This window comes from Oryctolagus cuniculus, chromosome 21 (assembly GCF_051225735.1).
Source record: "Oryctolagus cuniculus isolate XC-2025 breed Fujian yellow rabbit chromosome 21, ASM5122573v1, whole genome shotgun sequence".
Classification (NCBI taxonomy): Eukaryota; Metazoa; Chordata; class Mammalia; order Lagomorpha; family Leporidae; genus Oryctolagus; species Oryctolagus cuniculus.
In genome coordinates this window covers 19844305-19856597 of record NC_142887.1, presented here as the reverse complement: position 1 = coordinate 19856597, position 12293 = coordinate 19844305, and the positions used below count along the sequence as shown (strand labels likewise).

The 12293-nt window shown below is 48.4% G+C and overlaps 1 protein-coding gene across 18 annotated transcripts in view; it reads left to right on the top strand.

Moving 5' to 3' along the window:
• The window catches only part of CIT (citron rho-interacting serine/threonine kinase), a 180927-nt gene that overhangs the window by 135724 nt on the left and 32910 nt on the right, over positions 1–12293 (top strand). For all 18 annotated transcript variants that reach the window (XM_051826609.3, XM_089323271.1, XM_089323270.1 and 15 more), the window contains 4 exons: positions 1209–1406; positions 2197–2390; positions 5230–5365; positions 7574–7678. In XM_051826609.3, the coding sequence (XP_051682569.3) occupies positions 1209–1406; positions 2197–2390; positions 5230–5365; positions 7574–7678 (633 nt within the window). The remainder of the gene's footprint in view (positions 1–1208; positions 1407–2196; positions 2391–5229; positions 5366–7573; positions 7679–12293) is intronic.

Below are 12293 nucleotides of genomic sequence, written 5' to 3'. Positions count from 1 at the left end.
ATAGCATGTATTCCCCCTCTTGTAGCTAACACCATAGCATAACTAATACATTAGGAATTGACACGGTTTTTAATGTTGAGAAAACAAACTCCCAGGCTGCTTAAGACATTGAAAAACCATCAGCTCACTTAACAAAATGGAAAGATGTATTTTCTGAGCCACATTCAACAAATGTGCTTAACTGATGTTCTTTAATTATATGCCCAGGAGGATTTTTTTGTAATTAATATTCAAAGGGGGTTAAAATAGGGAACTGTGAAAATAATGGTAGAATTTCATAAAGTAGGTCTGCTCTAGGTTTGAAATTGGAAACAATTAATAACCATAGGTTTAAGAGGCATTTCCTTTTAATTTGCGTTTTTCTGTTATGTAAAATTGAATCTACTGCCTGTGCACCTCATTCCAACTATTATTAGAAAATTGCCCTTAAATTTCTAAAGTATTATATATGAAAGCTCTCTGCAAGCACTGACACGGAGCCTCAGCCAAGAGAATAAGAAAGCCAAATGCAATGAAATGGAAATCATTCTGCTATTGAGCAGGGGAATAATTTAACAAAACCAGATTAAATCGCTCACTAAAGCCACCGCTTCATATACGTGGATTCCCATTTTCTGATAGCTAATCGTATAGTGAAATCCGCTAAAGTGAAGCAGAATGCGGGGTTGTGTTTTCAGGGTCATTCTGAGTTTCCCTTTACTCTTTTGTTGCATGAGATTAAATTTATTGTTTGTGATTAAAATAACTGCAGTGCCCTTGGCTGTCAGCCTTCCTTGATAAGAACTTTATTTTGCTGTCAAAGACTTTGGTCATCTCCAGTGATGACGTCCCAGAGGTGACGTCAGGCATTTTTAGCTTCCTTAGCTGGTTATATCAGGCTACCTCTCCTCTTTCCTTGATTCGCACTTCCCACCTTAGATTGTTGTCCATCAACTTGATCTCACCGGAAGTGGCCCCTCCATCACTTTTGATTGATCTGCCTTTGCCCTGTTTTCCAGGTGTGTCCCGAGTTAGAGAGGGACCACGACTTTCCCCTTTTCTACCACTGCATGCCGAGTGGTGGGCGTGGGAGCGTGGGTTGGCTCTCCCAGTTGGGTGAGCTGCGCGTTGATCGCCAGCGTCACGTGGGCTCAAAGATCAGCTCTAGAAGCAACTCCTCCCTCACGGTGAACTTGCTTCGGCGTAACCGGGTTCCTCCCCTGTTTCAGGTCATCACAGACCTGGAGGAGCAGCTGAACCAGCTGACTGAGGACAACGCCGAACTCAACAACCAGAACTTCTACTTGTCCAAACAACTCGATGAGGCTTCCGGTGCCAACGACGAGATTGTCCAGCTGCGGAGTGAGGTGGACCATCTGCGCCGCGAGATCACAGAGAGGGAGATGCAGCTCACCAGCCAGAAGCAAGTAAGGAGGGTGGGCGGGGCGGGGAGGCCTCGGAGCACTTCACCCAGTTCTGGGAGGAGTGCCTGCTGCGTTCTCCCAAGGGCTGCAAGACCAAGGCCCGCTCAGCAGAGGGGCTCTTTGCACAGTCGTGTCTTGTTTCCAAGGCTTTGGGGCTCTTCAAAGTATAGAGTTGTTCTTAATTCTGATTTAAACAAACTTAAAATCTAATGCTTTGGAAGGCTGGTGTGAGCATTTGATTTTTTTTTTTTTTTTTTTGACAGAGTGGACAGTGAGAGAGAGAGAGACAGAGAGAAAGGGTCTTCCTTTGCCCTTGGTTCACCCTCCAATGGCCGCCACGGCTGGTGCGCTACAGCCAGCGCACCGCGCTGATCCGATGGCAGGAGCCAGGTGCTTCTCCTGGTCTCCCATGGGGTGCAGGACCCAAGCACTTGGGCCATCCTCCACTGCACTCCCTGGCCACAGCAGAGAGCTGGCCTGGAAGAGGGGCAACCGGGACAGAATCCGGTGCTCCGACCGGGACTAGAACCCAGTGTGCCGGCGCCGCAAGGTGGAGGATTAGCCTATTGAGCTGCGGCGCCGGCCAGAGCATTTGATTTTTAAGTGCGGTCACTTCCCCAGGCCTTGCTTTGGGTTCTGCCTCTCAAGATGCCCGCAGCAGTGGCTCTCGATGCATTCCTCACCGGCGAGAAACCGTATCGCAGGCTGTAGTTAGAAACCCGTGATTTTCTGAAACTGAGCCGATGAGCTCCTCGTTTGCGTCAAGGCGCAACTCAGTGGTACTGATTTGCAGACGATGGAGGCGCTGAAGACGACCTGCACGATGCTGGAAGAACAGGTCATGGATCTGGAGGCCCTGAACGACGAGCTGCTGGAGAAGGAGCGGCAGTGGGAGGCCTGGAGGAGCGTCCTCGGCGACGAGAAGTCCCAGTTCGAGTGTCGAGTTCGAGAGCTGCAGCGCATGCTGGACACTGAGAAGCAGAGCAGGTGGGATTCCCTGTCTGTAGACAGCCGTGACCGGCGCCTGCGGCAGGCGAGCAGTGCACAGGGGGACCAGCTGTCCCAGCTTGCCTGGGGCACAAGACTTTCAGTGCCCAAACTGGGAGACTCCTGAGCAAACCACGCTGGACTGGTCATCCTGGTTGTGGACGTGGCAGTTGATTCCAAGGCAGTGGCTGCTGTCCTGGGTGGAAGGGCCAGGAGTTAGGACAGACAGCTCAGGGCTTTCTGTGCAGAGCCACTTTCATGAGGTTTCCTATGGCGGCCATGCTAGACCATCGCTGCTTTAGCATTGGCCAGGTCTTGTGCCCATCTTCCCTCTATACTCGGGCTGGATAATTCTTTGTGGTGGGGTCTGTGCTATGCGTTGTAGGGGACTGAGCATCAGCCCTGCTCCCTACCTGCACACGGCCAGCAGCAGCCATTGTTCGAAGTTGTGACAACCAAAAACATCTCCAGACGCTCCCAGTGTCCCCTGGCCGGGGGCATAATTGTCCCCAGCGGGGAACCACTGCGTTACCAGAAAAGTTCAGAGGTTTGCTCTTTGTTTTTCGCTGTTGTGGTGAGAAGTGGTGATGAGTTCAGGCAGTTTCTTCCCCCTGCTTTCCCACTGCCCTAGCACAGCAGACGTCCGCGCCGGATCTCAGATCTGCCGAGGCTCAGGGTGTGCCCTGCATAGCCCGAGGATGCCATTCGCATTGAAGGCGGTTTTACAGCTCAGGACAGGAAAGTGTCTCGTTCTAACAGAACTGGGAGTTAGGACAGTTTACAGGTGGAGGAAAGAAACGGTCCTGAGGATGGGGCCCTTTCTCCATTTGCACGGGGGCTACGGGCCAGCATCAGCCCGGAGGCTTCATGTCGGCCTGGCTGACTCATGTCCAGCCTCTGTACCCGGGTCAGTGTCACTGTCCCTCGGAGGATTTTCTGGTCTCCTTGAGCACTGTAAACTACACCTGGGCGTAGCTGTCACTTTGTTTGCTCTCTGCCACATTTAGCCAGATGTGCTGGGTGAGCAACCTCAGGCTACGCCCAGGTGAGCTGGAAGAGATGAAGGCACAAGATGAAAATGCACTTTGCACAGTCGCGCACTCAGTGTGTGTGCTGTTGTGAGGGGCTGCTGTTTGAAGGCCCTGTTCCTGCTTCCCTGTAAACCCCTGGGCTCCCCCCATTCCTCACTGTGAGATCTGGCTGCTCTCCGTAGGGTCCCTTCCTTGCCACCTTCAAGTCCGGCTGTTGCTCGAGTCCTTCAGAGATCGTTTTGCATGTGGGAGACCCAAGTTGAGTTCTTGGTTCCTGGCTCTGGCCTGGCCCACTTCTGGCTATTGTGGGCACTGGGAAGTGAATGTGCAGACAAGAGAACTCTGTTTGCCTGTCAAATAGTATGACGATGATTAAAATAATAATGAAATACACAAGCACACAGGGAAGATGGAATTATGGTCTGTGCTTAAGAAGGCTGCATTCATTTGCTTTCAGGTCAACTGCAAGTGAGTTTGGCTTTTCCTCATTTTTTTCTCTTTTGGTATTCTGTAATATATTCACGAGGATGGGAGTCTAGTGGAGAAGACAGACTGCACCCTGATATTTATGTCTTAAGACGGAGAGGGAGGGGTGCTAGGAGAGGAATACATTCACCCTTCAGGTACAGGGCAGGCAGAAGAGACACTGGGAATGGTTTTGTGGAGGACATTAGGAGTTTCTGCTGGGAGGCTCAGGAGTTTGTACCAGAGGGGAGGAGGGACCTAGCCACGGGGAGATTGCATGAGCCCGAGTGTGGGGTAGGAGAATGGCTAGTCCACGTCGGAGGTGAGCCTGAGTGTGGGGAAGGAGAATGGCTAGTCCACGTCGGAGGTGAGCCCGAGTGTGGGGTAGGAGAATGGCTCGCCCACATCTGGGGTGAGCCCGAGTGTGGGGTAGGAGAATGGCTCGCCCACATCTGGGGTGAGCCTGAGTGTGGGGTAGGAGAATGGCTCGCCCACATCTGGGGTGACCCTGAGTGTGGGGTAGGAGAATGGCTTGCCCACATCTGGGGTGAGCCTGAGTGTGGGGTAGGAGATTGGCTCGCCCACGTCAGGGATGAGCCCGAGTGTGGGGTAGGAGAATGGCTCGCCCACATTGGGAATGAGCCCGAGTGTGGGGTAGGAGATTGGCTCGCCCATGTTGGGGGTGAGCCCGAGTGTGGGGTAGGAGAATGGCTTGCCCACGTCGGGGATGAGCCCGAGTGTGGGGTAGGAGAATGGCTCCACCACGTTGGGGTGAGCCTGAGTGTGGGGTAGGAGAATGGCTCGCCCACGTCGGGGAAAGGACGGCCTTGTCCCGTCCGGCTTCTTGTGTTTCTGTGCTTCGGTGTTTGGATGCATTCCTCAGATCACGGTTCAGTTACTTGATGGGCACCTGAAACACTTAGCCTCTTGCATATATTTAAAGGGAGGAAAAGCTTGCTCCAGTGGGTCTGCCGTGGTCCCTGCTCCTGTGGTTCTTCCGTGGGGGCTCACCCCATCTCCAGGCCCACGGAGGGTGTGCCAGTCTTGACACAGCGTGTTCAGCCCAGTTGCATTTGGAGCTGTCTTTTCCCTTTCAGCTTTCCAAGTGAGTACTCACAGGAGCCTTACCTTTTAAGGGCATTTTTACCCAAGGCCTAAAGTGGGTCACATCTTTGCTGGGTAAGCGGTTGGAAAGGAAGATATAATTTGGAAGTCGGAGGCAGGGTTGGGCGTCTGTCCAACTCTCAGCCTGTTGAGTTGCTTGTCAGGATTAGATAGGGGCCCCCACTCTGCAGATCGCTGGCAGCGGGAACCCTAAAGGTGGGCCTGTGTTTCTGTGGCAGGGCGAGGGCCGACCAGCGGATCACCGAGTCTCGCCAGGTGGTGGAGCTGGCGGTGAAGGAGCACAAGGCCGAGATCCTCGCTCTGCAGCAGGCTCTCAAGGAACAGAAGCTGAAAGCCGAGAGCCTCTCCGACAAGGTCAGCACTTGGCCCTCTGCCTTGTAGAAAAGCATTTTCTGTTTCCATCTTTTAAAGACATGCTTGACACACATCAAAATTCAATCCCCGGTAAGCGTATTACCTAAGCATACATCCGTTCAACCTGGAAGTGTCACCTGGTCATACCCTCCTGGGGGACATCCTTGGTTGGTGATGGTGTGAGTGGTGATGGGTGCTGGGTGATCGTGGTTGCTCAGTGACCTCTTAACATCTCCCTGGCTGGGTCCCAAGTCCTGAATTTCTGTTCCATCGTCTGGCATCTTGTTTCTAGCAGGCTTTATGGATTTAATGCTGGGCATACTTGGGGAGGTGCACTGTGGCAGTGACTAACACTCATTCCATTCCTGCAGCCACAGCTGGCCAGTGTCTCTGAGCGTGGGCTCGTGACGCATGCACGTCCTGTGTATTTCACATTGGAAATGTGTGTGTTCTGTCCATGCGCCTTCACATGTTACATTCACAATATACATGCATTGGATTCTTTAATGGCCTTAAAAAAGATGCAGACGAGGTGCTTCAGTGTTACAGATGACAAAAGTAGAGATCAGAAGCTTTATATGCGCAGGGCTCACACTTTCCACATACACACATAAAATCTAAAGTTTGTAGTTTCATTGTTCTAAAAATAAGTGTTTGAGGTCATTAAGGTAAATATAGAAACCATGGAAAAGGAAAAAATGCATGGTAACCCCTTACCCTGCTGTATTAGCGGTGAATTTATTTGCAGTTTCTTTTTGCTATTTATACATATGCGCATATACACACATATTCACATTACTGGACCATTTGTGTAAGTACAGGTTTTTACTATACATATAGCTTTACATCTTTTATTTTAACATCATAACAGGCTTTTTTTGGGTTATTGAATATTTTTGAACACGTAGCTCTAAAAAAAAATCAATTCGATGGAGGTGCCTAATTTAATCATCCTACTTGTGCTGGAAAGTTGGGCTTCTTCCAGTTTTTTGCCTCCTAAGTTACACTGTGAATAACGTAAATCTTGTTCGTGTTTTGTGTACCATAATCTCATTATGTGTATTACAATCTTGTTCGTGTTTTGTAGGTTTTTTTTGTGTGTGTGTGTGTGTCTGAAAATATTATGATTGTTTTCTTACCAGAAATTCACAAAAGCAGAATTGAATTCAAGACTAGTGCTTGCTACTCTGGGACACTCCTTGGTTCCCTGATGCTGGCTTACCGTTTCTTTTTTAAGTGTGAAAAAAGTAATTTATTATTTAGAGTTCAGTGAACCCTTTTATGTTTAACTGGATACTTTTTCCTAGTTGGCTCTCCTTAAAATATCCAGTAGCCAAGTCTTATGCATCCTTTAAACTCCAAATATTCCAAGACCATTATTTCTTTCTTTCTTTTATTTTGACAGGCAGAGTTAGACAGAGAGAGAGAGAGAGAGAGAGAGAAAGGTCTTCCTTTTTCCGTTGGTTAACCCCCAAGTGGCCACTATGGCTGGCGTGCTGCGCCGATCCGAAGCCAGGAGCCAGGTGCCTCCTCCTGGTCTCCCATGGGATGCAGGGCCCAAGGACCTGGGCCATCCTCCACTGCCCTCCCGGGCCACAGCAGAGAGCTGGACTGGAAGAGGAGCAACCGGGACACAATCCAGCGCCCCAACCGGGACTAGAACCCGGGGTGCTGGCGCCGCAGGCGGAGGATTAGCCTATTGAGCCGCGGCACCTGGCCAAGACCATTGTTTCTTGATCTCCCAATTGGGATAACTTTATCTTTTCCATACCTTTTTGTATGCAACTTATCAACTGACAAAGCAGTCGTTATTTGTAACACCTTCTGCCTTTCTGACTTAAGATCCTTGAGAGAGCTTAGCCATGCTTTTATGCCCAGAGCTACATTGCTATGCAAGTAGTAAGTAGTCAGTGTATAATCATTTAATTAAATGCAGCCAAAGCATGTCAGATAAATTCTTGAGCAGCCACGCCCTTAGAACTTCTCACAGCAATATATGAGAGCTGTCCCTTAGAAAGAGTCTTATCCTCACATAACTAACACCCCTTGGAAAACCTACCTGTGGCCTGAACTCAGTAACAACATTGTCATTCTGACCTTTCGAAGCTGATTGTTCTTTATCTGTGAAGGTTTGTGAAGGTTTGTGAAAGCCATTAGCCTCTAACATTCTTAACTGTGGCATCATGGTCCATTTTTCCCAATGTCCAGCTCAATGACCTGGAGAAAAAGCATGCCATGCTTGAAATGAATGCTCGGAGCTTACAACAGAAACTGGAGACTGAACGCGAGCTCAAACAGAGACTCCTGGAAGAGGTGAGTACAAACACCTGGGAAAACAGAGCCGGGGGATTCTGAATGGAAGAACTCAGAGTGTTCCGGTGGTCAGAGCCAACTTAGACGTTTCATATCTTGAAATTGGAATTTTCAAGCAAGAGTCAGGCGGTTACATAATACTTTGCAGTATTTAAATATTCAGAGAACGTGTCGTGAGGATCAGAGGGTCCATGGTGCATGATAGATTGTCAAGCTCATAGTGAGTTTGTGCCAAATAGAGGTTTATGAAATGCACAGGTGAATGAATATCAAGTTTAAACTCTTCTTTAGAATTAATATGCAAAGTATTAAGTTTCATGCTGACAGGACACCCATGAATATTAGCTTCCTTCACAGGGTAGGGATCGGATCAGGTTATGCCGAGCACCAAATTTCATGAATACTTTTGAACATTCATTTAATTCAATTACAAAAAATTGTGCCCTGCTTTTGAGACAGAAGATGACAAGCTCAAATTGATCTCCTAAGCCCATCCATTATTTCATTTCCTGTACCTTTTCATAGAGCTCTGAAAATTGCTACTAAAATGGATGACTATTGCCCACTCTCACCGAACGTCTTACATATTGACTCCCTAATGATTCTACTTTGTTCGTTAGAATTGACCTACGAGGACAAATGTACTCCATACAGATACCTAATGAAAAGTTGAGCTCCAGAGAGTTCAGTTAACCAGAACCCTCTTGTGCATAATTTTTTTTTGTGATCCCCTTAGCTTCTGAGGTGATTTACTGATAGAAATAATTTTGCTATGCTATTAAGTTGGAAAAGTGTAGTGAAATTTGGCAGGCGGGTATTGAATATGTTATAGAATGATACTTTGAAAAATATAGGTGGGAGTTTGGGAGAGTTCTGGAAATGGATGGTAGTGATTGCTGCATGATGACACGAATGTCCTTCAGCCATAGAAGGACTTACATTAGTGATAAATTTTGTTATGTGTATTTTGCCACCATAAATTAAAAAAAATAAAATTAGTAATGCAATGTCAACATGTATAGACATGAAGTTCATCAGATGGTCTGAAGAACATTACATAGGTTGAGTATCCCTTGTGCAGAATGCTTGGGACCAGAAGTGTTTCAGATTTCAAATTTTTGAATACTTGCATACGTGTAGTGAGATATCCTAAGGATGGAGCCTAAACCTAAAACTGAAATTCGTTTATTTTTCTTATATACCTTGTACAGTTGCCTGAAGGTAACGTTGTCCAGCGCTTTTAGTGCGCCTGCATTTTGACTGTGACCCCTATGAAGTCACTTGTGGGGTTTTCCATTTGTGGCATTATGTCGGCACTCAGTGAGCTTTGGATTTGGGTTGGGCATTTAGTCCAAGGCTTAAGTCACTAGTTAAGATACCCACATCCCACTTGGGAGTACCTGGGTTTGATTCCTAGTTCCAGCTCCTGTTTCTAGTTTTCTGCTAATGTAGACCCTGGGAGGCACTGGTGTGGCTCAAGTTAACTGGGTTCTTGGCACCCAAGTGGGAGGCCTGGATGGAGTTCCTGACTCCAAGCTTCAACCCTGGCCTTTATGGGCATTTGGGGAGTGAACCTGTGGATGAGAGCTCTCCTCTCTGTCTCTCTTGCTTTTCAAAGAAAAACAAATCCATTCATTCTGTGGGTTCAATTTATTAAAAAAAAAAAAAAAAAAAACCAAATTTTTATGTTTTAGATTTCAGGTTTTTTTTTTTTTTTTTTTTTTTTTTGTCTTAGAGATGTTGAACCTGTAATGGAAATTTTACATTTACCTGGAGGTCAAATAGAGAATTGTGGCCTCTTGTCTGGGATGAATAGGCAGTGTCCCCTGTTCTGCTCTTTCTGCCTCCAGCAGGCACCTAAGTAATGCCTGTGCTGTCTTCCTCCTGAAGAGGGCAGATTGGCCCTGACAGCCCAGTGCTGTGGTGCAAGGTTACTGGTGAGTCAGTGGCAGCGCTGGGAATAGGCTGCAAGCCTGCCTCGCTCCCTCGTTCTCGCTTCTGAGCGCCATGAGAACATTTCCAGTTTCCCAGTTTGTACCCCACAGATAGATTTCTAAGCAGACATCTGGCCGACACTGTGCTTGAAGCAGTTGTCACAGACAGCTGAAACCTCTGGGAAATAAAGATTGATGTTTATTGTCCCAAATTGCAGCTGGGATCCTTGGCTGTGGGCTGTGCTGGACGAGCGTGGGCCCAAGGTCTCACCCAAGTGTCCTCATCACAGGTGTGGAGATGTTTGGGTTGGGCAGAGTCAGAGTCTCAGAAGTGGAGGGGTTTTCGCTCCTCTAATCCAAATCCCCAGCACTGGTCCCTTTATCCCTGCAGATAAAGGATCCGGACCTTCCTCTTACATGTTCCTTGGTGGCCCACGGTGGCCTCAGAAGCTTTCCCGACACGGTTCTTGGCAGCCAGTGTCGGTCCATTGGATGTAGCACCAGGGGAGGAAGTTGCTTTGTTGATCCTGGCCAAAGTCATCCTGTCCGAGGCAGAGAATCCCTTCCCCTCTCAAACAGTGGCCTAGATACACTGACTTTGGATACTTCAGCCTGTTCGTTTTAAAAAGATGTATGTATTTCTTTGAAAGGCAGAGTTACAAAAAGACAGATAGATACAGCGAGATCTCCCACCCGCTGGTTCACTCCCCAGATGGCTGCAATGGCTGGGATTGGGCCAGGCCAAAGCCAGAAGCCAGGAAACCCATCTAGGTCTTGCATATGGGTGCAGGAGCCCGAGCACTAGGGCCAGCTTCACTGCTTCCCCCAGTGCATTAGCAGGGAGCTGGATCAGAAATGAAGCAGCTGGGACTTGCACTGGCTTTGCAGGTGGTGGCTGAATCTGCTGCACCAGATGTGCTGGTCCCCCCGTTCATTTGTCAGCAGCTCTAATTCTTAGAAAATCCTTTCTTATTTCAATCTAAAACTTAAAACTTCTACCCACTGATTCTAAGACACTGAAACATGAGATTAGAGAGTAGTCTGATATTTCCAACCCAAATCAGAGATGGCTGTTGATCAGTAGTCAAATTACTTGATTAGTAATCCAAATAACTAGTATTTAATTAGCACTTACTATGTGCCAGGTGCCTTCCTGAGTATTTTACATGAATTAACTCATGTAAAATGGGCTTGCGATGAGCCCACAAGAGAGCTGCTTTTATCCTCTGTGACAGTTGCTGAGATCCAGCTAGCTCTCCCCCTCCAAGTTGCCTTCTGTTTTCTAACTGAAACATTTCAAATCCCTCCAAGCTTTGGATGTTCTTTTCTGGTAGATGTATCTTTCCAAAAGGGAGTTTCTAGAGACCCCTGTGGGCCGAATGGCACTGGATGCAGTGGGCTATTGCCACGTCCATCCTGGGTTCTGTAAACCTCTGCTTGTTCCTGGGGCTCTGCGGGGTGGGGCTTGGGGTGGGGTCTCCTCCGTGATTGGCACCCATTGACCAGCGAGAGCATCAGCCGCCCTTCCATGAGCTGTTTTCCTTCCTAGACAACTGTATGCTCTGTCTGTTAGAAACACTACACCCTGCTGAACTTTTCTTGGTGGTTTTGGTCACCCTTCTTGCCCAGCGGGGTCATTTCCTGCTCTAGCTCTGTCACCCAGTTCCTTCTCTCATCCTGTGGTTTCCTGTCACCCTGTAAAAGTGTCGGACAGGTCTCAGCGCCCTGCTCAGGCCCTGCTTTCATGCCGACCCACTCCCCTCTCTCTCTGGGAAGCAGCTTAATGGTTCTGAAGAACACTTCAGTGTGCATGAGTGTTTGTCACTAGTAGGTAACCAGCCTGTTTCTTGGAAAGATAATGGATAGTTGAGATGTTTATTCCAGAAAAACATTTTGGACCTGGCTGTCACGAAGCGGATTCTTGTCCCCGGCAGCTGTTTCTCTGCCTCCTGCCTGGGAGCTAATGTCCTAAAATAGTAGAAAGAAGCTAAACAGGGTAATTTGTGGAAGAAATCACCTGTGAGGCGGGGCCCCATAGCTCCCCTTAGGAGGGTGTCCTGGCTGTTTTCTTCCTTTTTTACCTGTATTTTAGGGGATTCTACAGTGCAATTGGGAGACTCCTGGTTATGTGTCCAAGCCAAGTGATCTCTAGTTAGTATTGGTTCTCTCTTGCTTTATGGTAGGGCGATAGGGAAAAGGTAGGTGGGAAAGTGAGGGAAAGCACAGCCCTGGATGGAGGGAAGAAAGGAGGACAAAGGAGATAGAGAGGACCAGCATTCATTAAGCACCTGCTGTATGCCAGGCCTTGTGCTCAGTGTGTTGCCAGTGGGGCAGGCGTTGCACCCACTCTGAGGTGAAGATACAGGGCTCCAGGGGACAGTACAGTCACCTGCAGTCACACCACTGAGCTGTTCAGGCCCACACTCAGAGGGGCCTGTGAGATTCTAGGTCCAGGTTCTCTTCTGCTAGTGTGTGGTGCCTCCAGAAATCGGCTCCCTCCCAAGAGATAGGGCCAGTGATGAACAGAAAGGGAAGGAAAAGACACAGGTGGAGAGAAGGGGTGTGAGGTGAGCAGGGCCAGCAAGTTCTGAGGTTGTCAGCGGCCTTTGGCGTGCCCGGGTGAAAGGCTTTGGCTCCTGCCAGTGACTGTTTGAAAACGCCTGTGGTGATGGCTGTTGCTC